The sequence below is a fragment of the Equus asinus genome, chromosome 12 (genome assembly GCF_041296235.1).
Source record: "Equus asinus isolate D_3611 breed Donkey chromosome 12, EquAss-T2T_v2, whole genome shotgun sequence".
Taxonomy (NCBI): Eukaryota; Metazoa; Chordata; class Mammalia; order Perissodactyla; family Equidae; genus Equus; species Equus asinus.
Genome location: NC_091801.1, coordinates 29,521,634 through 29,545,355, shown reverse-complemented (window position 1 = coordinate 29,545,355; position 23,722 = coordinate 29,521,634). Strand labels below are relative to the sequence as shown.

General features: G+C 41.3%; 1 protein-coding gene and 1 long non-coding RNA gene across 2 annotated transcripts; one reads left to right on the top strand and one right to left on the bottom strand.

Moving 5' to 3' along the window:
• The first annotated feature begins 1,294 nt into the window (after positions 1-1,294).
• On the top strand, positions 1,295-8,122 carry MRPL15 (mitochondrial ribosomal protein L15). Its single transcript, XM_044744177.2, has 5 exons — positions 1,295-1,904; positions 2,770-2,924; positions 3,524-3,689; positions 6,175-6,298; positions 6,794-8,122. The coding sequence occupies exons 1-5, from the start codon at positions 1,797-1,799 to the stop codon at positions 7,129-7,131; spliced, it is 891 nt and encodes a 296-aa protein (XP_044600112.2). The 5' UTR covers positions 1,295-1,796; the 3' UTR covers positions 7,132-8,122.
• LOC139039898 (uncharacterized) lies at positions 7,343-22,304 on the bottom strand. The gene is made up of 2 exons (XR_011493218.1): positions 19,594-22,304; positions 7,343-19,397 (listed from the first exon to the last, which is right to left on the bottom strand). It is a non-coding gene; the product is annotated as an uncharacterized lncRNA (long non-coding RNA).
• Between the last annotated feature and the right edge of the window lie 1,418 nt (positions 22,305-23,722).

Below are 23,722 nucleotides of genomic sequence, written 5' to 3'. Positions count from 1 at the left end.
TTAAATTATTTTGACAGTTTTATATGCTTCATCAGCATGTTGGATATGGGATAAACAAACGGCCTACAATTAACTACAAACAATTATTTCCACCATTATTAACATATGTTCACCAATAACACTATATAACCTACACAACAAAGAGCATCTACTTGCAAGAAATGCAGCACATTGTTTTTTATTTCCTGTATCTCATCTATTCAATACACATTTTTTCCATGAGAAACATTATTGGTGTTAACACTCATCCGAAAGTTCATTACTTAATGCAAAAGATTTTCTAGGTAGAGAAAAAAAATTGTATATATTTCTGTAGATTAGAGCACATTTTGCAACATATTTTGTAATTTTCCTCTCAGAAGTATGAAAATTCTAAAGAAAAGATTATGAAATATATTGAAGTGAAACCTCTTAAAGGCAGGAACTAGCTTATTTTTTTTTCAGTATTTTCTTTTGTACTTCTAAATAGAGTCTGGACTTTATCTTCACATTGTTTTATAGAACTCATATATCTGTATTTTTCTTGAATTTGCATTATTAGGTCCACAAGAGACATACTTTTTTTTTAACTTTTATAAAATACTCCATTTGGGAAAGTCTGTCCTACTAGATTTCAAACAACGTGGGAGCAAGATGTTGTTTGACTTCATCCACGTATATCTTTCAGTAACAAGTTTCAGTGTCTTGCTCATAAATATTGTTTAAATAAAGCATGAATGCAAAATTTTCTTTCTGTAGTATTTTATACTTCTTTTAAAATAACTTCAAAAGGGTTTAATTAAACATAGAAGTAGCTCCCCTCCAAAAATTTCTCTCCTTCACTATTTGTGATCACTAAGAGGAACCAGAAAGAACAACTCCCCAGCAAGACAGTGAAATATAAAAAGAATAAGAGAAAGAAAAAGAAAGGAACCTTGTCTTCTATACCACATTCACTTAAGACAAAAATAGGGAAGCTATTTTTTTGCTTGAAAATAATATTATGTATTCTATGCTGCAGATATTCAATTTTATATCATAGGAAACACTACTGTTCTACTAGGAGGCAGTGTAAGTGTGAGTCCTGGCTCTGCCGCTTGTTGTGAGACCTTGGTCAAGCTACCCGACCTTGCCAACCCTTACCGTCCCGGTCCGTAAAAGGTAGTAACATCTACCTCCACAAGCGATTGATCGAATAAGGCTGACAACACAGCGATGACACGTGCCAAGCGCTCCTATGGCACCTGTCATCACGAGCAGCAGCTCAGTGAAGTTCGTTATCTCAGCGACTCGGTGGGTCAATGCAGTACACGTAGAAGCACGCTGATGGGAATGCGTAGGTTGAATTTCATTACACAGGTTAGTATTAGCCAGGCATTTTACTAGCTGGACTCTGAGTATTGTTTAATCTCACTGTGTTTAATTAGCCAAATTCAAAATTAGTAATTCTGCGCTCAGGTTATCTGATTCTCCAGGGCGCGGTCAGAGAAGACACTGCCTCTTGAGGACCGCAGACTGCAGCGTTTGCAGTGCGCGTTTGCTGTGGCGGAAGAGAACACCGGACGTTCAAGCCCGGGCTCAAGCCACGATCTCTCAAACCCTGATGACATCCGCAGCGAATTTACAAAAAAAAAAAAAAAGGCAGAGCAACACCGACATGTCAATCTTCTAAAGCTTCCGAAGCCGCTGCCGGAGTCCAGGGCGCTGGCTCGCTCGCGGCACTGCGACAGGGGCGGGGCCGCAGCCGTAAAGCAGCGCCCCAGACCACGTGGGCTCCGACGCGGCCCGGTGCCCTTGGAGGCTCTTCCTGGGGGGTCATGGCAGGTTCGGTGCAGGGCAGTGGGTCCAGGGCTCTGGACCTGCTCCGGACCCTGCCCCGGGTTAGCCTGGCCAACTTAAAGCCGAATCCGGGCTCCAGGAAACTGGTAAGTGGCTGGTGGCGTTGCGGGCAAGCGCTGGCGCACGGGGCGATGGAAGCGGCCCTGCACTGCCCGCGCTTTCCGGGGACTGCTTATTCCAGAGGGTATTGGGATGGAGGTAGGGTTTCTGAGTCCCTGTTCTCCTTAACTGCAGAGGAAAATCTTCTCGCGTGGTCTCAACTCGTAATACGGTTTATGCTTAAAAGCATAATTATGCGAGGACGTAGGAGCGAAGTCGCACTGCAAAATGATTGTCCCGTTCAAAATTGGAATTAAAATGAAGGACTTTTCCAGTATAGTTTCATGGGAAAGAGTTGAATTGATTTATTCCGTTAGATGTCTCTTCAAATCACTAAATACAGCCAGAAAAGCTGTTAGGTGACGTACTGTAATTTTGAAAATCAGTCCGTTGCCTTCGTGAAGTGACAGGAAGTAAATTAAGAAAAATGTTTTCTTTATAAATTAATCTTTAAATAAAATAATATATGGGTAGCAATGACATATTTACAATTCCAAAATAAAATTTCTTAACTATCATGTAAGCTTTGTTTGTTGTGGATGTTTAACTCTAGGTTTTTTTCCGTTCCAGCCTGTTGTAGAATCCTTATCCCCATCCCATCCTTGGAAGTTTGCCTTTGAAACACAGCTTGCACTTTGGTTGCAAGAATTAGGTACATCTTCAGAGGCAAAGATGCTGATTTAGAGTGTTTGGACGCTAGAGCAGCTAGGACAGTGCTTGGCACAAGGTAGTGTTAGCTAGTACTGGTTGGTTGGATGAATAAATGGTGTAACAAAAAATATACAACGAAAAGATGAGATACAGTTTATAAAAAGGCATCTGTAGATCATAAAACTTTGTTCTTTCTTTTAGGAAAGACGACCGAGGGGGCGGAGAAGAGGTAGAAAATGTGGCAGAGGCCATAAAGGAGAACGACAGAGAGGAACCCGGCCCCGACTGGGCTTTGAGGGAGGCCAGACTCCATTTTACATACGAATCCCAAAATACGGGTTTAATGAAGGACATAGGTAGGATGCTTTGCTTTTTAAAGTCGAAAGCCCTGTTTTTCGCTGAGAATCACCTAAAAAATAGCTTGGTAGAAATTGATAGTCACTTTGAAGCAAACTTTTGCCCCTGTTCCTCTGAAGCGTCTTTAGTCGTGCAATTAGTTTGGAATAGTAGGGAAAAAAGCCCAGACATTGAGACTGCAAAATGGAGATAATGATGCCTGCTCTCCTGGTTGTTTAGAGGCTTAGCAATAATATATATAAAAACCTGGCTCATTGTGATTACCCAATAAATGACAACTACCATGGTTACTTTGAATTCCATTAATGCATAATTCAGATAGTGGGTTAAATTTTCCCCAAATTTGTTTGTTTATTTGTGTAAATGAGTGAAGTAAAATGCTTAAGAGGCAAATTATTTTTAGCAAAATAAAGGAAATACTGGTTTTGTTTCATTACCAAAAATCAAGCAGTATAATGTTTATGTTGTAGTCAGGAGGGTCTTATTTTGTTACCATCTGAATTGTTGGAGGAAAATAGAGAACAAAACTTTTAAGTTGATTTGGAGAACTTAGAGGAAGAGAGTTGAGTTTTCCAACTGTTACTTTCTTGTTTTGTAGCTTCAGACGCCAGTATCAGCCTTTGAGTCTCAACAGGCTGCAGTATCTTATTGATTTGGGTCGAGTTGATCCTACTCAGCCTATTGACTTAACCCAGCTTGTCAATGGGAGAGGTGTGACCATCCAGCCATATAAAAGGGATTATGGTGTCCAGCTGGTAGAGGAGGTAAGTCTGGATTAGTATTTTTGGAGTTAGATAGGAGGCTATTTCTGATTTTCATATAATCTATACTCTGCCTCCTTTGTTTTTATCCCTTTTGAATTGTTATAACCATTACATAGTGGTGATTGTGTTTATACTCAGTTGTGGTTTTAGAAAGCCAGCATGATCACGTCGAGGGGCCTCTGTTCCCATGGTCCGGGAATGCTCTTCTCCCGTGTGTCCGTTCAGCTTGTTCCCTCCCTCCCTTTGGTTCTCTGTTCAGATCTGATAATATCAGAAAGGTCTTTTTTGATTTTCTTTTATAAAGGAGCACTCAGCCCCCACCCGCTTCCCCCACAGTCGTACTCTGTCTGCCTTACTCTGCCCGAAGTATTTTTTCTTTGAATATATGAACACCTGACATTTATTACTAAGTAATGCATTTATTTTTCATTGTCTTCCTCAGTGTGATGTAAGTTCTTTGAGAGCAGGTACTGTGATTCATTCCTGTGTTTGCAATACTGGAAATATTGGCTCATGATAATAACTCAGTATTTATGGAAGAAAGGGATCAAATCCAATTCTAATCGCAGTAAAGGACTTTTCTATTTATAGAAATTGGCCAGGAATTTCATAAGCAAATAAACGTGTTGTTAATTAACTACTCCTCCTTCTTGTTGTCAGTAATGTAACTGTGTGAGTAACTTAGTGTCCACTAGAGGGAGGCATATGTTTACGGAAAAACCTTTTAGATTCCTTTGAAAAAGTAAACCTTACGGATAAAGGATTTTCAAATAAGATGATTTGAAGATAGATTACCGAATATGCGATTAAGTCTCAGTATCCTACTCTGGGTGTATAAGGGAATGCACATGTAAATTGACATGGAAAAATCCGTGACCTCTTCAGCTGTTAAACTGCGCATCCCAGCAACTCACAGGTCTGTGTCTATTAAACTAACAAAAATAAGCCTGAAAACGACACCAGGGCAGTGGTTGTGTAAGTACAGTTCCACATCGTTTACAGCTCTGTAAATTGATTTCAGATTTGTAGTAAATAGTGGATAATAAGACTTTCTGATCCTTCAGCATAAAATTACTAATTTGGAAAGATATGTTTTCAAGGAAAAACAAAATAAACCTAACTGATAGAAAGACATTCCTAAAAATGCTTTTATAATACTTAAAATACTGAAACTAACCCTAATGTCCAAGGATGGGGAGTGGTCAAGCAATCTATGGAATAGTAATTAAAAATCACAAATTATAGGGGCTGGCCCTGTGGCCTAGTGGTTAAGTTTGGCGCCCTCCCCTTCTGTGGCCTGGGTTCAGTTCCTGGGTACAGACCCACACCACTCGTCGACGGCCATGCTCTGGCAGCAACCCGCAGACAAAATAGAGAAAGACTGGCAACAGATGTTAGCTCAGGGTGAATCTTCCTCAGCAGAAAAAAAAAAAAATCACAAATAATATGGCAAGACCTTACTTTATTGAGTCAAACGTACCATAATTATTAAAATGCAGGTCGGTATCATAGATGGAAAAAGTGTATCTTAGAATTGATGGAATATTTTTTAAATATATTAAAGGTTCATAATTAATAAAAGGAACTTGATTGGGAGCCAGCTTGTTTCAACCACACCAAAATAGGAAAAAATTCTTATCACTACAAAAAGAATGGTAATGATGCCATCTTTTTATTTTTGTCAGAATCTGTTTTGAAATTAAAATATAGCACATCCTAACTAAAGTGATCAAAAGTAGAACTTAACAAAGTTCAGGACTACATTTTTTAGTGTTGACCATGGTAGGGAAAGGTAAACTTATTTTCTGTCAGTTTAGAGGCTGTAATAAAGTCAATAATGAATGCAAAGTGGATTTCTGTTGTTATTTGCTCCCTTTTTTCCTAGAGGGGTTGATGCCTCCAAAGCTCAGATATTTTATTCTTTCACTGATTCTAGCCCACTCGTCCCCCTCTTTAACCTTCTCTTGGCCTCTTGCTTATTAAGGGATAGGAAGATAAGTCATGATCTGTATCCTACAGCGTAATGTTGTGGTTAAGAACACATACTGTGGCTGGACTGTCTGGGTTAGAATCCTAGCTTTGTGATTTGGGGCAAGTTATTTAACCTTTCTGTGCTTCAGTTTCCCCATCTGTGAAGTTGGTTTAGCAATAATGCTGTCATAGGGTTGTTATGAGGGTTAAACAACCAACTATTACCGAAGTACTGGGAATGGGTGCTTATATTGGTATCTACAAAATACGTAAAGTGAAAATATAGTCATCTCTGCTCACAGGGAAGGAAAATTGGTAAAAGAAGGGGGCCTAGAAAATGTAAAAGAATTTGATGTTATTTGATAGGACCTCAAAGCAGAAGTCTTTGAAGTAGGAATTGCTGTTACATTGTGGGCATTTTGGAGGAGAAAACCCAGTGTCAAAAGGAAGCTTGCCATAGTTAATTTACTTTTAGCCAAGCTAGCTACTCACAGACTATTTTGACGTGTTACAGGGTGCTGATACCTTTAAGGCGAAAGTTAATATTGAAGTACAGTTGGCTTCAGAACTAGCCATTGCTGCAATCGAAAAGAGTGGTGGTGTCGTTACTACAGCCTTCTATGATCCCAGAAGTCTGGGTAAGCTTGCTGTGCAGTCATTTTCTTCTCTCCCTCTTTGTCTCATGCTGGCTGCATGTGAGGATTGTAAAAGTCCTCATGGCTGTTTGACTTGCCGTTTGGACACCTCTGTTTTCTGTTTCAGGATTTCTTATTAGTGCTGTGGCTGGTGGGGCTCTGTCCTCTAATAGACCTCAGCCAGTAGGTCATGAAAAGGTTTTGTTTTTGTTTTTGAACACAGGGCTTAAATACAATGTTACCTATGTCTAGAAACTCACTAATGGTTGGTAGCCCAGGAGTAACTCTGACTTTCAAGATACAAACTTTTGAAAATTAAGCATTTCCATTTGTTTACTTAAAACAAGCTTATTTAATTAAAAAAGTTCTTGGAATTAAGTTCTCATCTTGGTCATATTTAAAAATTAATGATTATAAAATACCATTATTAAAAGAAAATCATGTAAATAAAATAGTCAACATTTGCAGTTCTCTTTTTTAATTTAAAAATTGTTTTAGAAATTCTATGCAAACCTGTTCCATTCTTTCTGCGTGGACAACCCATTCCAAAACGAATGCTTCCACCTGAAGCACTGGTGCCGTATTATACTGATGCAAAGAATCGTGGTTACCTGGCGGATCCGGCCAAATTTCCTGAAGCAAGACTTGAACTCGCCCAGAAGTATGGTTATATTTTACCTGACATTACTAAAGATGAACTTTTCAAAATGCTTACTACTCGAAAGGACCCAAGGCAGATTTTCTTTGGTCTTGCTCCTGGATGGGTGGTGAATATGGCAGATAAGAAAATCCTGAAACCTACAGAGGAGAATGTCCTCAAGTATTACAGCTCATGAATTCCCTTCCAAGAAAGCAGAGTTGTAAAAGAGGACTGGAAAAGGGACTGAAACATACGTATTTCTCTTTGCATTTTCTTAATTTGTAATTCTCTGGATGTTCATGTTAGTTTTTCATGTAATCGTCTCTCTTGCATTTTTATCTAAAATTAAAATGAAAATGCAGTAAGCAAGGACTGCATAGAGGAACGATCTGTGTGGGTTTTCTCAATTAAAGATACAGAATTCCTGGTTTTCTACCAAAGGAAGAGTAGAACTTTTAGAATATTTCTGGTTGATTTTTTCATGATCTTTTCATCGGTTTTGTCCTATTGTTACAAATCTGAATGAATGTGCAAGTGGAATGGAATTGATTCATAGGCCTGCTCAGTCAAAGTTACAGCAATTGCTAATGAGCTGGTGGCCCCTCTTAATCATTACCCTCAAGAATCTCTGCTACCTGGTGTCAAGATGAAAGCCTTCAGCTCTAGGTAATTAAGACATGGGATCTGAGTTTAAGGTTTAAGACTGGTGAACAGCTTCTAAGGAGTATATTTGCTAGCAAACTGGAAACAAAAATTCCAAGTGAATTCATTTTCTCAGTGCTGATATGAGTAGACTGTGATTAAGCCATTAACCTATTTTCTTGAAGAAGGTAAGTGTTCTAATTCTAACTGATATAATTTTGCTTATTTCATAGATATTGGAGACCTTTGTCTTTCAGTCGTTTTAAAAGATTTTGAGAAAAACTGTTCAGTGATTATATAAGCCATAAAAACAATTGGTAGTGTGAAAATTAGTCAGTGAATGTGAAGATTCAGCAGTCAGTAAGCTTGTTCAGCTTTTGAAAGATATGTTGTATCTAAACCATATGAAAGCTTAATTTATCTTGAAAGCTTAATTTATCTTGATGCAATTAAGTCTTGAATAATTCATGCTAATTTTTCCACAGTAGAAAGAAAATGATCCCTCGTTATTTATTTTCTTAAAATAAAAAATTTAAAAATGTAAATGGTGCAGTATTTTGTTCTTTTGGCTTATCGACTTCCTATACGGTTGACCTCAGATTCAATTTCTAAAGTAATTTGTGTACCAAGAGTCTACTTCAATTTGTATCCAGGATTCTATAATTTGGCTTGTTATTAAATCATTTCTTAATACCCAGAACTTAGAAGAATCACTGGTAGGACCATCTTCAATGATAGTCACCTAGGAATTTCAGATGACAGGCAAAAGTTTAAAGACATGTTTCTATTTTTCAGAGAACCCAGGTGACAGAGTTGGGGTGTTAGGGTTAGTTTTAGCTCCATTGATAGGAACCCCAAGTCATAGAGGCTTGAATGAGATAAAGTTTATTTTTTTCTCACGGATGAGGTACTGAGATCAGTGCAGGGCTGATTGCTGGCTCTGCTCTGTGAAGTCTGAGAACCCATGACTTCTTCCTATTTAGCTCTCCCATCCCTAGACAGATACACATCTTCATGATCTAAATAGAGATGTCTGAGGAGCCAGCTTTTCCTAAGGAAAATTCCTAGAAGCTGCCACAGAAAATTTATGTTTATGTCCCATTGGCCAGAACTTGGATACAGTCCTCCTTTTTCTGCAAGGGGGCCTGAAATTTTTACTTAGGCCGCTTATGTTCTTAGCTAAAAAGGTGAATTATGATAGGTGTATAAGAGAGTGGGTATATTGGACAACCAGCAGGGGGATTGACCCCTATTTTGGTATTAACCAAACTTCAACCCTGAGGTTAATTGACTTACAGTAGATAGACATTGGAAAAAGGTGAGAACCCTTTAATTCTTTGTTTCAGTAGTATATCCACCATTCTGGAATGCTGAGTTTGTAACTGTGGGCCCTCCAGGGCCAGTTCAACTCACCCCATCTCTTATCAACAGAGTGATTAAGAATTGCTTTTCAGAAAACGTGCAAAGTCACATAGCCAGAGAATGCATGGAAGAGGAAATCTTGACCTGAAATGATGGGCGGAGCCAAAGATCCTTCTTCCCATGGCACCCAAGGACCGGGACACGACAAGAACTTGAAAATCGGACTCTTAAATCAGAAGCGAGGGGTCCCTCACTCAGCAAGATCTGTGTTAAATTTCCTTCCCTACCTCATCAAAAACGTTTAGAACACTGTAATGAAAGTTTAGAACATCATCCTAAATGTTTAGAACCCTGTTGTAAATGTTTAAAAGCTTACTGTGAATGCTTGAAGCCCACCAATCAAAACCTGTCCCACCAGCATTTCCACGTGCTAACCTGCTCTCCCTAACCTTGAATTTTGCCCCAAATCATGAACTGGGGAGACAGATCTGAGGGCACGCATCCCGTCTCCCTGCAGGTCAATCTCACAGAATAAAGTTGATGTCTTTTCCCAAAGGCTGATGTCATAATTAATTGGCCATTTGTGCACATTGGGCAAGAGAACCCCAATTTTGTGTGGTAACAAGCTTAGTAAGTTATAAAAGTAAGTTGGTTAATTCATCAATCTTGGTAAGGAAAATGTTTTGGAAGGAGAGTGATGAAGCACAAAAATCATCTGAGGAGTCGTTTGCTTTTTTCTGTGCCTGCTTTTCCTAAATATTTTAACAATAAAGCCATCTTATGCTTCCTATGTTAGGTATCTAAAAAGTTACATTTGAATGTAGTGTATGAAGGAAGAGAGAGAGGTTGCAAGTGTGGGGGATCAGAATTGGCCACCTCAAAATGTGTCTCTTTGGCTTGATTATTTTTAAGAACAAAAGACTTCCAAAGAAACTTTGCCCTTCTGCCTAACTGCCTGAAAGAATTTGAGATGGCCATCACCATAGATAGCTCTGGGTATCAGTAGACTGTGAGGGTCCTTGCTAAGCCCATTTGATCAGAAGGTCTCCTTTGGGTTCCATTGTCTATAGAGGCCTAGCAAACACTTGTTTAACAAACATTTACATTTTCGTCTCCATGTAAATTGCCTGCCTTCCCTTTGAAGCCCCAAACTACTGCACGGCGCCCAACGTACTCCTTTGTCTTTGGCTGAAAATGATATTTAAGGTGGCAGCTTTGGCCAGTCTGTCGAGTTACTCAGTTTTCCTGGGTTTCTCCCATGTATGCAGGTTATAAAACTTTGTTTGATTTTCTCCTGTTATTCTGTCTCATGTCAATTTAATTCGTAGATCAGCCAGAAGGACCTAGAGGGTGGAGGAATTGTCTTCCTCCCCTGTGCAAGGAGAAATAGCAAGGTACAAAGAGAATGTTTTGGTTGACTATTACAGTGAGTAGGGGAGTAGAATACATTGTCTGATTTTTAAGTCACTGCTGGGAAAAGTCCCCCAAAACCTGTCTATATAAAAGTAGTACATGCTTGTTTTGAAATTATGTAATATTGAAGTGTAAAAAGTAAAAGGCCAATTCTCTTACTGTTGCCTGTCCCTGAGCCACTTGCCAGAGGTAACTAAACTGCACTGCTAGTTTGGGTCCTTTTTAAAAAAAAAATGGAAATGGAATAGACTGTTGAGCTATTCTGACCTTACTTGTTACATCTAATATTTCAAAGACAGTTTTTCCGAGTACTTTCCATTAGGGTATTTAAACTTTGCACCCTTCTTCCTAAGATTTGAAATAGGATCCATTAGACAAATCACTTCACCTTTCTTAGCTGTGTAAAATGCAGTGACACTTAATCTTTGTATAATACAAGAGTTGAGTAAAGTGACCTATAAAGTCTCTCTCTTTCAGCTCTAATACCTTAATGACAGAGTTGTTGCCTTGGGCTGAGGACAACTTTGACCTCAACCTATTTGCATGTAATGAACTTCCTTAAATTTAAACACATCCTGTTCTGTATCGGGTCACGAAGTATGGAAACAGACCCGCGGGCCGTTTTCTCTGTGCCAGAGTGTGGGGGCATAGCTCTAGGTAAGTTACTGCCCCAACTTATTTGTGTTGCCAGAGGTTTTCTTCGTGTGATTCACTTCACAGCTGTCCTTTTGGAGAGGCGGGTATCGCCTCAATGGGAAAAGTTCTTAACTGGAAATGGGGGAGGAGGTTAGACGGGTAAAGGTAGATTACGAGGCCCACAGCCTTCCAGTCTCAGAACGGACTCTTGAGGGCCCTTCGGTTCCTCTCCCCCACCCCCTCCGTGGAGAATCACTAAGCTACCCCTAGCAACAGTTAACGATGGAAAAGGAGACAGCAAACACCAGGCTTGCTTAATTGTGGCTGTCTCAGGTGGCCTAGAGGTGAAAGGAAATCGGGATAGAATGATAAAGGGAAGAATGAAAACAGATGTCTGGTGAAGGTGTAATGCCCGGATTGTACTTATTTTTGAGCATGGGCTTCATCACAGACAGCTGGATCCTGCTCTTAATATAATCGCATAGATAATTCTCAGCCAAAACAGGCACGTGCCATAAGATCCATCCATTCTGTTTCATAAAGGCACTGTGTAGCAGGCAGACTCAAGTTCACTTGAATTATGTGACAGTGCTGGACCCTGAGGTACTGGCATACTGCTGGTCATTTACAAGAATAATGAGGGAGAGAGTGAGATGGCAGATGGTAGCTTTATCTTAAAGAGTTCACATCACTTGAAAATCTAAGTATAAAAGAAAGAAGGCTTCACTCTATATGTGAGTCCTTCCCTGGTGTGTAACTTCAGCCTGTTTTCAGTATATGTGTCCTGTTTGTGTGCAAGACAGAAAAACTTGAGTTGATATGCATTAAAAAAGATTTTTTAAGGGGCTGGCCCGGTGGTGTAATCGTGGGGTTCGTGTGCTCTGCTTCAGTGGCCTGGGGTTCACAGGTTTGGATCCTGGGTGCAGATCTATGCACCGCTTATCAAGCCATGCTGTGGCAGGAGTCCCATATATAAAATAGAGGAAGATGAGCACAGGGCCCATCTTCCTCACCAAACAGTATACCTTAAAAAAAAAAAAAGTCATGGAAGTATGGAATAGAAGGCCTTGAGTATATGATCCAGTTAGTGTGGGGAGGCAAAACAGGCAACCCCACCTAAAGAAGGAGTGCTGCTCAGTGCCATGATAACTTCACCACCACTACCATCACAATAACAAATCCAACCCACAAAGGAAACTTTGGTGTGTTGGTCTTAAATTGGGAGTGAGACTCTCCTGAAAATGAGAAATCATAAGTATCCCTCATGCGGGTTCAGAGTACATGATCATGTTTCTGAATCTCCAGAATAAACTATAGCCAAGAAATAGTTCTGAAAAGTTATCATTGGTTTGCATCCTATAGCAGATTGTAATTTCCACATACTGCCTCCCCAATATATATCTCTTCTCATGTCCTCTCATTGCGTCTCACAAAGCCCCCTCCTCTTAACCTTGGATATGTCTCTTAAAGTTCATGCCACAAAGCATGTCAGAAATGATACTATGTGCCTTCTGAAGAGAGGTTGTAAAACGTAATAGAGATTCCACATAGCTCTCCCTCTTTGGACAAGTGCCTTTGGGGCTCTAAGGTAGATATAAGAAATAGGAGTACCCTGAAGTTTGTAGACTAGAGAGAACACATACATATTGGGAGAGCTTACTAAGGAGCCCAGCTGTTCCAGGCCCCAGATGGTCAAGTCTTCACATGCAGGGGCCACACATGTGAGGGAGGGAGCCTTCAGATGAGTCCAGCTATTGAGCTGCCCAGGCAGCTGCCCAAAGTAATACACAGACTGTTGAATGAATATGACATCAAACAGGATGTCATGGTATTCCCATGAATTCTCAGATTCATAAAGCCCAGCACATCGTAAGCAAAACCAATTGTGTAGAAAGTTTAAGGCAGCAAGGTCAAGGAGGACATCTTAATAGCATACAGAGAACAAATCAGTATTGCCTGTGAAAGAATATCAGTTAAGACTTGTAATTGACTTCTCAGCAACAACATAGATGGCAGAAGAGAGGGGAATAATATCTTTCAAGTGTTAAATAAAAATATCTCACCTATAATATGTACACCATGAGACTATATATGATATTTAAACACATACTATCAAATTGTACAGGCTAAAACAAAAAGTCTTCAAAGAAACTCTTATAGCACTTGATGCATATATTTAAAAGAAAAAAAGACCAAAATAGTTACCTTGGATCCTGATTTAGATGTCATAAACAAAACAGAATAAAATATGCAAAAAATATGAGAAATGAAATGATAAAGAGGACAGGAATTAACAAATTAAAATCAACAAGTTAAATAGAATCAACAAACTGGAAGTTGCATCTCTGAAAAACTGGACAAAATTTAGGAAGCTCTGGTAAGAGTTATCAGGACAAAAAAAAAACCCAGAAAAGGAGCACAGAAAATTGTTTAGAATGAAAAGAAGAGATAACTAGAGACACAGTAGGGAACATAATATTAAAACCAGCCATTGAGCGCTACAGAAGTATGTGTTATATGATACAAATAGAAATCAACAACAGGTGAGATAAATAGGTTTTATTTATTTAAAATGATCAAGATAAGAAATGAAATGGTAAACAATAAATTTTAGAAGGAAAGGGGACGATAAGGTCATGGGAATTTTATGTAATGTTCTATTATGCTGTTCGATGTGTTCACAGGTATCCATAGTAAATTGTCTGTTATACTTATCCTGTTTTATGTATGAAATATGTCAGAATAAAATTTTTAAGAGACACTTTTCTTAGGGGGTAATAGCAGATTCACTAAGTGAGTCTAGCCAACTGTGTGAAGACATTTTACCGTCAATTCAGAATACGTGATAGTTGCATATCTTTCTAATTAGATATCTGGCTGGGTAGCAGAAGACAATGTAACTGTTAATATAGTTATGATTGCTTACGTTGCAGAAAAAAACTTGTATCTTGACTATTTCATCTATGACTAATCTATCACAAAACTTCTCTTCACTATAAAAGTGAAGATTTAATTAATTAAAATCTTCTTCAAGGCTAAAAAATAAATCATCATTTTATTGGTATAGTTTATATAACAAATATTCCACAACTAGCATTTTAATATAAAATAACCTTATTTTAATAGTTAATATTATTTCATATTTCTCCACTCTGCACAGGCAATTTCCTATGTGGTTTCAGTGGGCACTTTTCATTGTTCTTGCCTTGTATTAATGATCCAGAAATCTAAAAAGGGTTATGACATATTCAATAAATTTGTGCATGTTCAATAAATTTGTATTCAATAAATATTATTTGTGTTCAAATAATGGAAAATATGCCTTTGTAAAGCACAGGCATGTTAGTCTTGGATTCTTTTTATTGTTGAGACTGTTTTATGACTTTCTCTCAATAAAACCATAAAATCAAAATGTCCATGCAGGGGTTTATGAAGCACCTCTCACCCAACATGGTGAAGCTAATGATAGCAAACCTGTTTCCTGAATCTGCTAAAATACCTGGAGAGGACTATTGTACAGCATGTGCACAAACAGGATGTCTGGGAAATCCTTTTCTTGGGAAACCCCTCATCTGGCAGCTGCACATAGAAAAAAAGTGTCAGTTTCCACAAACTGTATTTTAAATATTGTAAATATATGTCAAACAACATCTTAGCTGTCATACTTTTGAAAGAAACAAATGAGAAAGACCTTGACAAAAATTAAGATATAATTACTGAAATCATGAACATCAATAGTTACTAGAACATTACGCAAGCTCCCTCTCTCATTGCATTTCTCTTCTACTAGTAGAGACAAAAAATGAGTGACAGAAACGTTAAATCATTGGATGAAATTTCTTTAACCGTCATTTCTTTCCTAAAAATAAAGATCACACCATCTGAAGGATCTGAGTTGAGGGGAACAGAATCTATGCTCAAATTATATTAACAAAATTTTTTCTCTAACTATTCTAATAGATTTAATTCTCTGCTGTACATGTTTTTATGGCTGTGGAAAGGGTAGAAAAAAAATTTTCCCTCTAACATTTTGTGACCACATGCTTCCATTCACATGGATTTTTGTGCTAATATTTGTATTGCTTTACTTATGAGGTCTGGGAACTCAGACGACACAGGATTTCTGAGATAAAGTCGCACCAAATGGAAACTTTCAATCTAAAATAACAAAATACAAGAGGAAGCAAGCTATCATGATGTCAGCAGCAGACAGAAACAAATCGCATCATTAATCTGTCAAGAAGAGCAGAATCGAATTATTGGGCGGAGACTATGTGGTGTAGACTGGCTAGCTGTTCTCTCAGTGTGTTTCATCTTCCTCTCGGATTCAGAGATGGAGTCATTACATTTCCAAGTTTCCCTTATGGTTGGCTATGGCCGTATGACCAAGTTCTGGCCTACGGAATGTGTCACTTTCAGGCCTACTTGATGTAAACTTCCAAAATACAATCCTCCATTCTCAACCTTGCAGAATGGAGAGAACAGTATGGGTTTGGAGGAGGAGGATCCAAGATGTATACTCAAATAGGCACAAGGAAGACCACTCAGCCCCAAATACCTGTTGATCTGATTTCTGCTTGCAAGGAATATATGGCACAGAGACTGGTTGCGTTTTTGCAGCAACAGCTAGCACTAAACAAATCAATAAACTATAAAATATGTGTAAGTGATTAAACAGATAAAAGAAGGAATTGAAAATAAGAAAAAGAAAAACTCTTTCAGTAAGGACCAGGCAGATTTGGAAAAGAACCAAAGTGAATACCTATAAACTATATGCATCATCTTGTATATCTCGGGAGGAGACTAATCATAACTAGCTTTAGACATGAATTACAGTTATTAAAGTTGTTAAAATATCACGAAAGTAAGAGAGAAAGAAGATAAAACCCTGTTTCAGGAATCATATGAAAGCCTGGGGGAGGGTGTGGTCTTTACTCCCAGGGATCATCATCTGTATTATTGATCCTTCAGCCAGTTGCAGCTATGTGACAGTGAGGTCCAGAGATGGTCCTCTGCTTCAAGCAAATTTGGAAATATTCCCTTTAGCGGCTGCCACTCTGATCCTAGATTAATCCATAAAAGCTATGATCTTAAGCATTTTCCATCAAGCTAATGAAGCTCAGCCATCAGGGTCCCTACACTTGCTTGCACTCCTTAAGGGCCTTGGGATAAAATCTAGCAGTTTGTTCACCTGGTCAGAGATTTTTTTGTAATGTTGAAATAGTTTTAAATGCAATTGACTCCTGTCTCCAACTCTCAACTTTCCCTACATCCCACATTCTCTCGTATCAGAAGGCTTGAGAACGACAAAGCTGACTTAGGGTATGACTAAATTTGGCTGAATGGCACTGATTTTTGAGGTTTGCAGTCACATCTGTATTGTTATTTAGAACAGATGTAGCAAGATGACCACTCTCCACTGTGCTGATTCATCCTGCACCGTTGTGACACAACAGTGTCACAAAATATGTCAGGTGCAGCTCATGTCCTTTTTTTCATTGGAGTAAAGGCTTCTACCACAGTTCCTCATGCTGTTGACTATTTCAATATTTTACAATAGTTTACATTTTCTTTGGGAATTTGGCTATTATGTGGAATATGTTGACTACAGAGCAACTTGAGTTTTTCTTTATCATTTAAATGTAATAAGATGCTCATTATACAGCTGTTCAAGCCTTGTAAGGTGAGTACAGCAAGGTTTTGAAAACTAAAACATATTTTTGCTGAATTAGAGGAGAAACCCATTCACAAATGAGATGCAAAATATGTATTTAAAAAGCTAATAAAGTTTGAATCCTCTATCTTAACTGAAACGGCATTTGGAAGAGTTTCAATGAACCCTGTTAGAAGTGGCAGATTCCTGGTTGGGTGTAGGAAGTTGCTGTGGATGGGTGGCACGGAGGCTCCAATATTTCACATCCCTCGGTTTCTGTGCCCTTCGCCATGTGACTTGCAGCGTCTGCCAACTCAGCCCTTCGAAACAGGCCTAGACTTGTGAGCTGCTTTGGTCAACAGAGTGGGCAAATGTGCCAGTGTGCCAGTTCTGACCCTAGGCCTTCAGAAGCTGTGTGTGCCTGTGGAGTTGATTTCCCCTCTGTCGTGATCATGAGAACACGTCTGTGTAGCCTGTTGGGGGATCAGGAACCATGTGGAGGAGAGATGCCTCACTCCCCCTAGAGGACATTCCAGACCAGCCAGCACCCAGCTGACAAGCCAGCTGAATGCGGACACCTGAGTGAGCCCAACAGAGCTCGGCAGAGCCCGTCCGAGACCAGCGCAAGCAGCCAGCTACCCCCGAGACTGTGCAGAAATGGTCAGTAACAGGTTTTTTGTTCTACCCAAGCTATGTTTTGAAGTGGGTTTATTATGCTCGTTATTGTGACAACAGATGCCTGACATAGAGGGATGCATTCTTTGTTTTGGTTTTTATTAATGAAAGAAATAAGAGGAAAAACAGCTAAGAATTAGGGAAATATGGGAAATGTAATAAAATGAGCCCTAAACTTCATAGACATTATTCAAATACTGTAGTGGGCTGCACGGTGGTCCCCAAAAGATATGTCCACATCCTAACCCCTGAAATTGGTGACTGTTACCTTATTTGGAAAAAGGGCCTTTGCAGTTGTAGTTAAATTACAGATTTGAGATGAGATCATCCTGTAGGATCCAGGTGGGCCCTCAATCCAGTGACAGCTGTTCTTATAAGACACACACAAGAGAAGACAGACATAGAAGAGGGGGCGACGTGAGGACAGAGACACATTGGAGGGATGTGGCCACAAGCTGAGGAAGCTTCAGCCACCAGAAGCTACAGGGGCGTGAAGTGGATGCTCCCCACAGTCTCTGCAGGGAACGCGGCCCTGCCGACAACTGGATCTGAGAATCTTGCCTCCAGAGCTGGAGGAGAGGACATTTATGGTTTTTTTAGGCACCAAGTTTGTGGCAACTTGTTACAGTGACCCTAGGAAATTAATGCAGGTACCCAGAAGTAATTTGTAGTCAAAACATTTTAGATTCTGACCAAGCCGCTGCCTCAGAAACCACACGAGCCTCTTATTGTCTGTGTTGGTCTCTAGGGAATGAGCTGGTCAGAGTCAGGAAGGAGGGGCTCGAGACCTTCCCATCTGTTCACCAGCAGCGATGCCCTGACACTCACCTGAGCAGGGGCCCTGGGGGGCCCAAGTCCAGGCCTGAAAATGACCAAGTGGTCCCTTGTGAGGGGGCTCAGAGTCTGGAGGAGAGAAGGACAAATGCACAAAAGCAGGGACATGTGAAAGAAAAGAACAAGTGCTAACCTGAAAATGAAGAGTGTGTGAGGGAGGGCTGGGCAGTCACTGGGTGGGAGAGTCTGAAAGGCCTCACTGAGGTGACATCTCCTGGGGCCAGGAAGAGAAGAGGGAGCCAACCCTGCCCAAGTCTGGGAGTAGCGTGGCGGGGAGGAGGCACCACTGGGCAGAGACTCACAGGCAGAAGTGAGTTTGATCAGAGGAGGCTAGAAAGGTGGCCAGTGTGGCTGGAGGGAGCCTGGGAAGAGCGAACAGCAGATGGGATGGATGGTAGGGCCAGGGCCTGGGGCCTGGTGGACTGTGTTAGCTATCTGCTCCTCTCTGGCAACATTACTCGAAAACTTAGCTCTTATAAAGCACCATATCTAATAGCTCGCAATTGCTGTGGGCCTGGACTCCAGGCACAGCTTAGCTGGGTGTCTGCCTCAAGGTCTCTATGGAGTTGGGGCTTTGGCCTCAGCTGAGGCTCCGCTGTGGTGGGATTAGCTCCAATGTTGCTCACATGACTATGGTTGGGATTCAGTTTGGACTGGGAGCCTGAGTTCCTTTCTGCCTGTTGGCATGGGCGCTCTCTAGGCTGCCGTTTTGCTGACCAGCACCTGATATTCGATTCCGTCTGCTCCGCTCCTTCCCCTCAACACACAGTCAAAAGGAGGAAATAATACTCTGCAGACAGCGCACTCAGCGTTCAAACTTGAACACGGGTTAACAACAGAGGGAAACTGGGTGGTTGTGAACAAGCGTGGTAAGGGATTGCTAAGAGAATTTCATCCTTTTTTGGAATCTTTCAAAATTTTATGAAAACTTTAATGTGTTTGAAAGTGGAGAAAGTAAAGAAACGATTCCTCGTTGCTCCCTCTGGTCCAGCCCTCTCCGTGCTCCCAGCCCCATGCTGCACACCTTCCACCCCAGCGCCTGTCAGCCTGGGTTGCTTGAACTCACCTGGTGAAACATCTGGGTCCTCATGTGCTTCTGCTCTCACTCATCTCTGTGGCCTGTGTCCACCGCAGGCCTGAGCCCATTGCCTCCCGTGCACAGTTAGAGAGAGAATCCTCCCCACACCGAGACCAAGGGACGGAGGACAAAGCCACCATCTCCCACACTTCCTCTCTGCAAGAGCATCCTGAATGGAGAAGGGAATAAATGAATCAATTAGTGAAAATGTTGGGAAGGGGCTAGTTTCTTGACTCCCTGATCTGCCATGTGAGGACAGGGCACTAATATTTCCTGGTGCATTTAGAAGATCAAGGCCAAGAGGAGAAATCTGCCCAGCTGGCAAAGACGGACCAGCTCAGGAGTGTGAACAAGTACCTACTCACCTGTGTGTCGGTGTCAGGAGCTCAGCCCCACCTGTCTCCCTCTGTGTCCTCATCCAGGGACAGTCTGAAAACCAAGCAGATAAAGCAAAGAAAGAGAAACATGCCATGAGAATCCAGGCTTTAATAACATTGCTAGAACCAGCAGTCATGAATCCCCCCCCCCCAGACATACACCTGCCAGTGACCCTGCCCAACCCATGCACCTGCAGGTGACCTGAGACAAACAGGACAGCCTTCTCCTCTCCCAGGGCTAGGGGTAAGAAGGCTTGGACACTGCTGCTCATAAGGAAGACAGTAATAGCCCCACTTGTAGGTAAGATGATATTCAGAGCCTTTTAAACTTGAATTAGACCTCCCATTTGGAAGTATTATTTAATTAATATTTAATGCCTGGGATTAACACCAAATCCTAGGAAACCCTCACAGTTATCACTTGGGAATTCTTGTCTCTACAAGGACACCGCTCTGGAATTTCTGAGGTATTAATTCTTGGTTAGGTGCACACACGTTTCTTCTCCAGCACCCGCCCCAGCCCTCTCTAGCCCCCACCCTCCCTGCCGTACCCTGCCCCCTGCTCCCTGACACACCCATCCCCAACTATCTTGGCTCTCCTCCAGGTGGGATTCAGGCAACATGAGGACATTGACCCTGACTTGCCCTCCATGGCCTTGGACATGTGGCCAGGCCACTTTGGGATCTCCTAATGGTGGGTGAAACATGTCAAGGACTCACATCGTGTGAGAAGGTTCACTGACTCTCATTGTGCATATCAGGGACCAAAGAGCCCTCACACAGGAAAGAAGCAGGAGGACACACGTCATACATAAGTCTACTGGTGTGTGCCACGATCCCAACAGGGCAGATAGGCTCAGCAAATGCAGAGTGCAGGAATTTAATTTGGGGAGTAATTTAGTTGACTTCTTCCTGAAACTGAGGATGAAGAGGTTAAAAAATCTTTCCTGGACTAGAAGTAGAGAAAAAACCTTTGAGATAATCTTTGCTAACTGCAACTGTACATACTCAGCATAATCAACTGTTGTTCAAAACTAACCAGATCTTTCTGTCCCTCCCTAGTATGTGAGCGAGTTGTCTTTCCCAAGAAGTAAAGGTCCAGACATCAAGATTCAGCCTCACAAGGCCAAATGCAGGCTGAAGATGAAAACTAACCAGAAAAGTCCGGAGAGTCAAAGGAAAAAAATCTCAGCCTTCAAGGCCAAGTGCAGGCTGACGGGAAGGAACCAACCAGCAAGGCAACATGCTCCCCCTCCCCTGCCTAAAAGCCCAGCACAAGCTGCCTCCTCTGTCTAAAACCCCTATCTTCTTCCCTTCGAGGAGGTGGATATGAGTTCTATCTCCCATCTCCTAGTCTGCTTGCCTTTTGATAATAAACCTCTTTCCTTGCCACAAGCCTGGCATTTCCAGTTTTGGGCCTTTCAGTGTAACAGGTAATGAACCTGTGTTTGCGTTCAGTAATATTCACATATCTTAGTGAAATGGTGTCTGGAGATCTGTCTTTGTAATTAACATCACCAGGATTATACCTTCTTCTCACAATTTATGTGTATTAAAGCATGTGTCACCTCCAAAGTACTACCCACATCAACGTTAATAATTCTAAATACGGCATGGACGAATAATGCAGTGTGTCAGGAACAGGGGTGGGGTACAACCTTTAGATCCCGAGCTCCTGAATAGAGAAACCATGTCTGGTAGTACGAATTGAAACCCAGTGAGTGGGAAATACACGTATTGGCTCATATAATATTTCCCTGAGGTTTCCAGAGGTGTTACCCCTTTGACAAGTGAGGTGACCTGCGCTCAGAAAGCTTTAGTGATACCCCAAAATTCCATGCTACAAAATGAAGAGCTAGAGTGTAAACCTACCTCTGTTGTCTCTGAATCTCAAACTTCGAAACGTGCTAGTCTTGAGGGAGTAGGTCCCAGACCCAAGTTGTACCTGGGTGTCCCCTCAGATGAACGATCAGACACTCTTCCCTCTCACCATGACTCTTCTCCTTTCAGCAAGTTCCCACAGTTACTCCCCATGTTAAGCTGCTCCTAATTCAGGGGAACTTTCAGTGCATTGACCCAAATTCCCAAATATCAGCCCTCTGCTCTCCTCTGTTTTACGGATGTTTCACCTCCACTTACTCATGTCAGCACATATGCACCAGGAACAAACGTGCTCACGGCCCTCCAACCTTTTACCGCATCTGATGATCCCAGCTGACTCCAAAAACTGGATCGCCCTTCTCGTGGCTGCATCTGCCGCAGCACGTGATTAAAACACTGACCAGGTCTAATTGTGGCGTCACAAATCTCCCAGTGGCTTTCAAAATGATGAGACATCCTACGGTGCCTTGATAATTGACGCGTCCTTCCGTGCTTCATAAATATTTCAGACCTTCACCGAGCCTTTCGAATCTAAAAAGTTCTTGCCTTTCCTCTCACTTTCCACCAATGGGATCATCTCCTACTATGTTGATGAGTTAGATCATTACAAGAAATACTTGAGCTCACTGCCACAAAGTCTACAAATATGCCACCATTCTTAACCATCAATGACTCCTCTCCTGATTCCATTGAAAATTCATCTTGATCCTTGGTTTAGCCTAATTGTCTCCCTTCTTCCTCTTCTCTAGAGAAGTTTTATTATTGATTCCAAATGTCATGTTCTCTGCTAGCAAACTCCCCACCCCCATCGAATTCCTTTCACTCATTCAATCTCTTCATTATTGAAACAACAGCCTCTCCTGAACCCATTTCTCTCTAGTTCTCACCCCACGTCTTCCTTCCCCTTCACAATGAACCTGAAGGATCAGTGTTCATGGAATTACCATCTCCTCACTCCCCCACACTTCAGACTTACTGAATCACCAATGGTCTGTGTATTAATCAATCTTGATAATATCACAGCTATCTCCCCATAATTAAATGCAAAGAGTGTTTCTGCATCTTTCTAATACTTGGAACAAACGCAGAACTGGGCCACGATTTTCTTTTGGAATGATTCCCTGTCCTCGGTTTCTCGACATCTCAGGCTGCTGACTGCCTGTGAACCAGCTCACACTCCCTGGTGTCCTTCACCGGGTCCTTCTCACACAGCACTATTGCGAAAGCTCAGGACTCAATGTGAGCCCTATTCTCTCCATTGACCCTACGTTGTCTCAGTACTCTTGTGCATTTCTTCTATTGCTTCAATGCCTTCCACTGTTATCTCTATGATGACGATGTCTAAAAACCACGTCCAGATCTTATTTCTGAGCTATAATGCTACAGGTGTATGTTATAGGCACCTTAAGCAAACATATTTCCAACGGAAGCTGTTAACTCCCCCTCGCCAACTAGACACCCCTTCTCCTCTCGGTCTCCGATCTCGTCTGATGACTACAGTTGACATCCAGGGAGTGATGTTTAACGCAAACTCTCAGAACCACCTGACAGAACAAGCACTGCTGCTGCCAGCACACTGAGCAGTCACCCTTCATCTCCGCCCCAGGATCCACACACGTATTCCTACTCTATACTCCGTTTCAGTTCAAAACGTCAGGTCCTCCGAGATCCCTTTGTTCAAACTGCTGCTGAAGTAAGCCTTCCCTCCCCGCCTGTTGTCTGGTGACTTTCCCTTCAGGCCACTGTGGAACAAATTAGGACATTCTTTTGATTGCATATTGTGTAACCTTTGAAATTGTCTCAAATAATAGTAAAATGATTATAATCACAGTGGATATTTGAGAACTGAGATATGAAAGTAGAGAGCAGAATCCTGATTTTATAAAAACAAATGCATGTTTACCTCTGCAGGGAAAGTTCATCCTCTATCGCACCAAACAGCATCCTCCCAGGGGATGAGACAGTGAAGCACGAGGCCTGTGCTCATTAAAGAACAAGGTTCCTGCCAGGAGGCCAGTAAGTTTGTTTTTCCATTGTTGCACCTCACAGTTAGACGCTTTGCGTGCCCTACGTGAGCAATTCATTTGATTTTTTTTGTTTCTTTTCCAGATTGGCGCCTGAACCAACATCTGTTGCCAATCTTTTTCTTCTTCTTCCCCTTCTTCTTCTCCCCAACCTCCCCTCCCCAGTTCATAGTTGTGTATCCTAGTTGTAGGACCTTCTGGTTGTGCCATGT

Coding starts and splice junctions, on each gene's coding strand:
- MRPL15 (XM_044744177.2), top strand. CDS start 1,797: ATGGCAGGTTCGGTGCAGGGCAGTGGGTCCAGGGCTCTGGACCTGCTC. Junction 1,905..2,769: donor ATCCGGGCTCCAGGAAACTG/GTAAGTGGCTGG, acceptor TCTTTCTTTTAG/GAAAGACGACCGAGGGGGCG. Junction 3,690..6,174: donor GTGTCCAGCTGGTAGAGGAG/GTAAGTCTGGAT, acceptor GACGTGTTACAG/GGTGCTGATACCTTTAAGGC.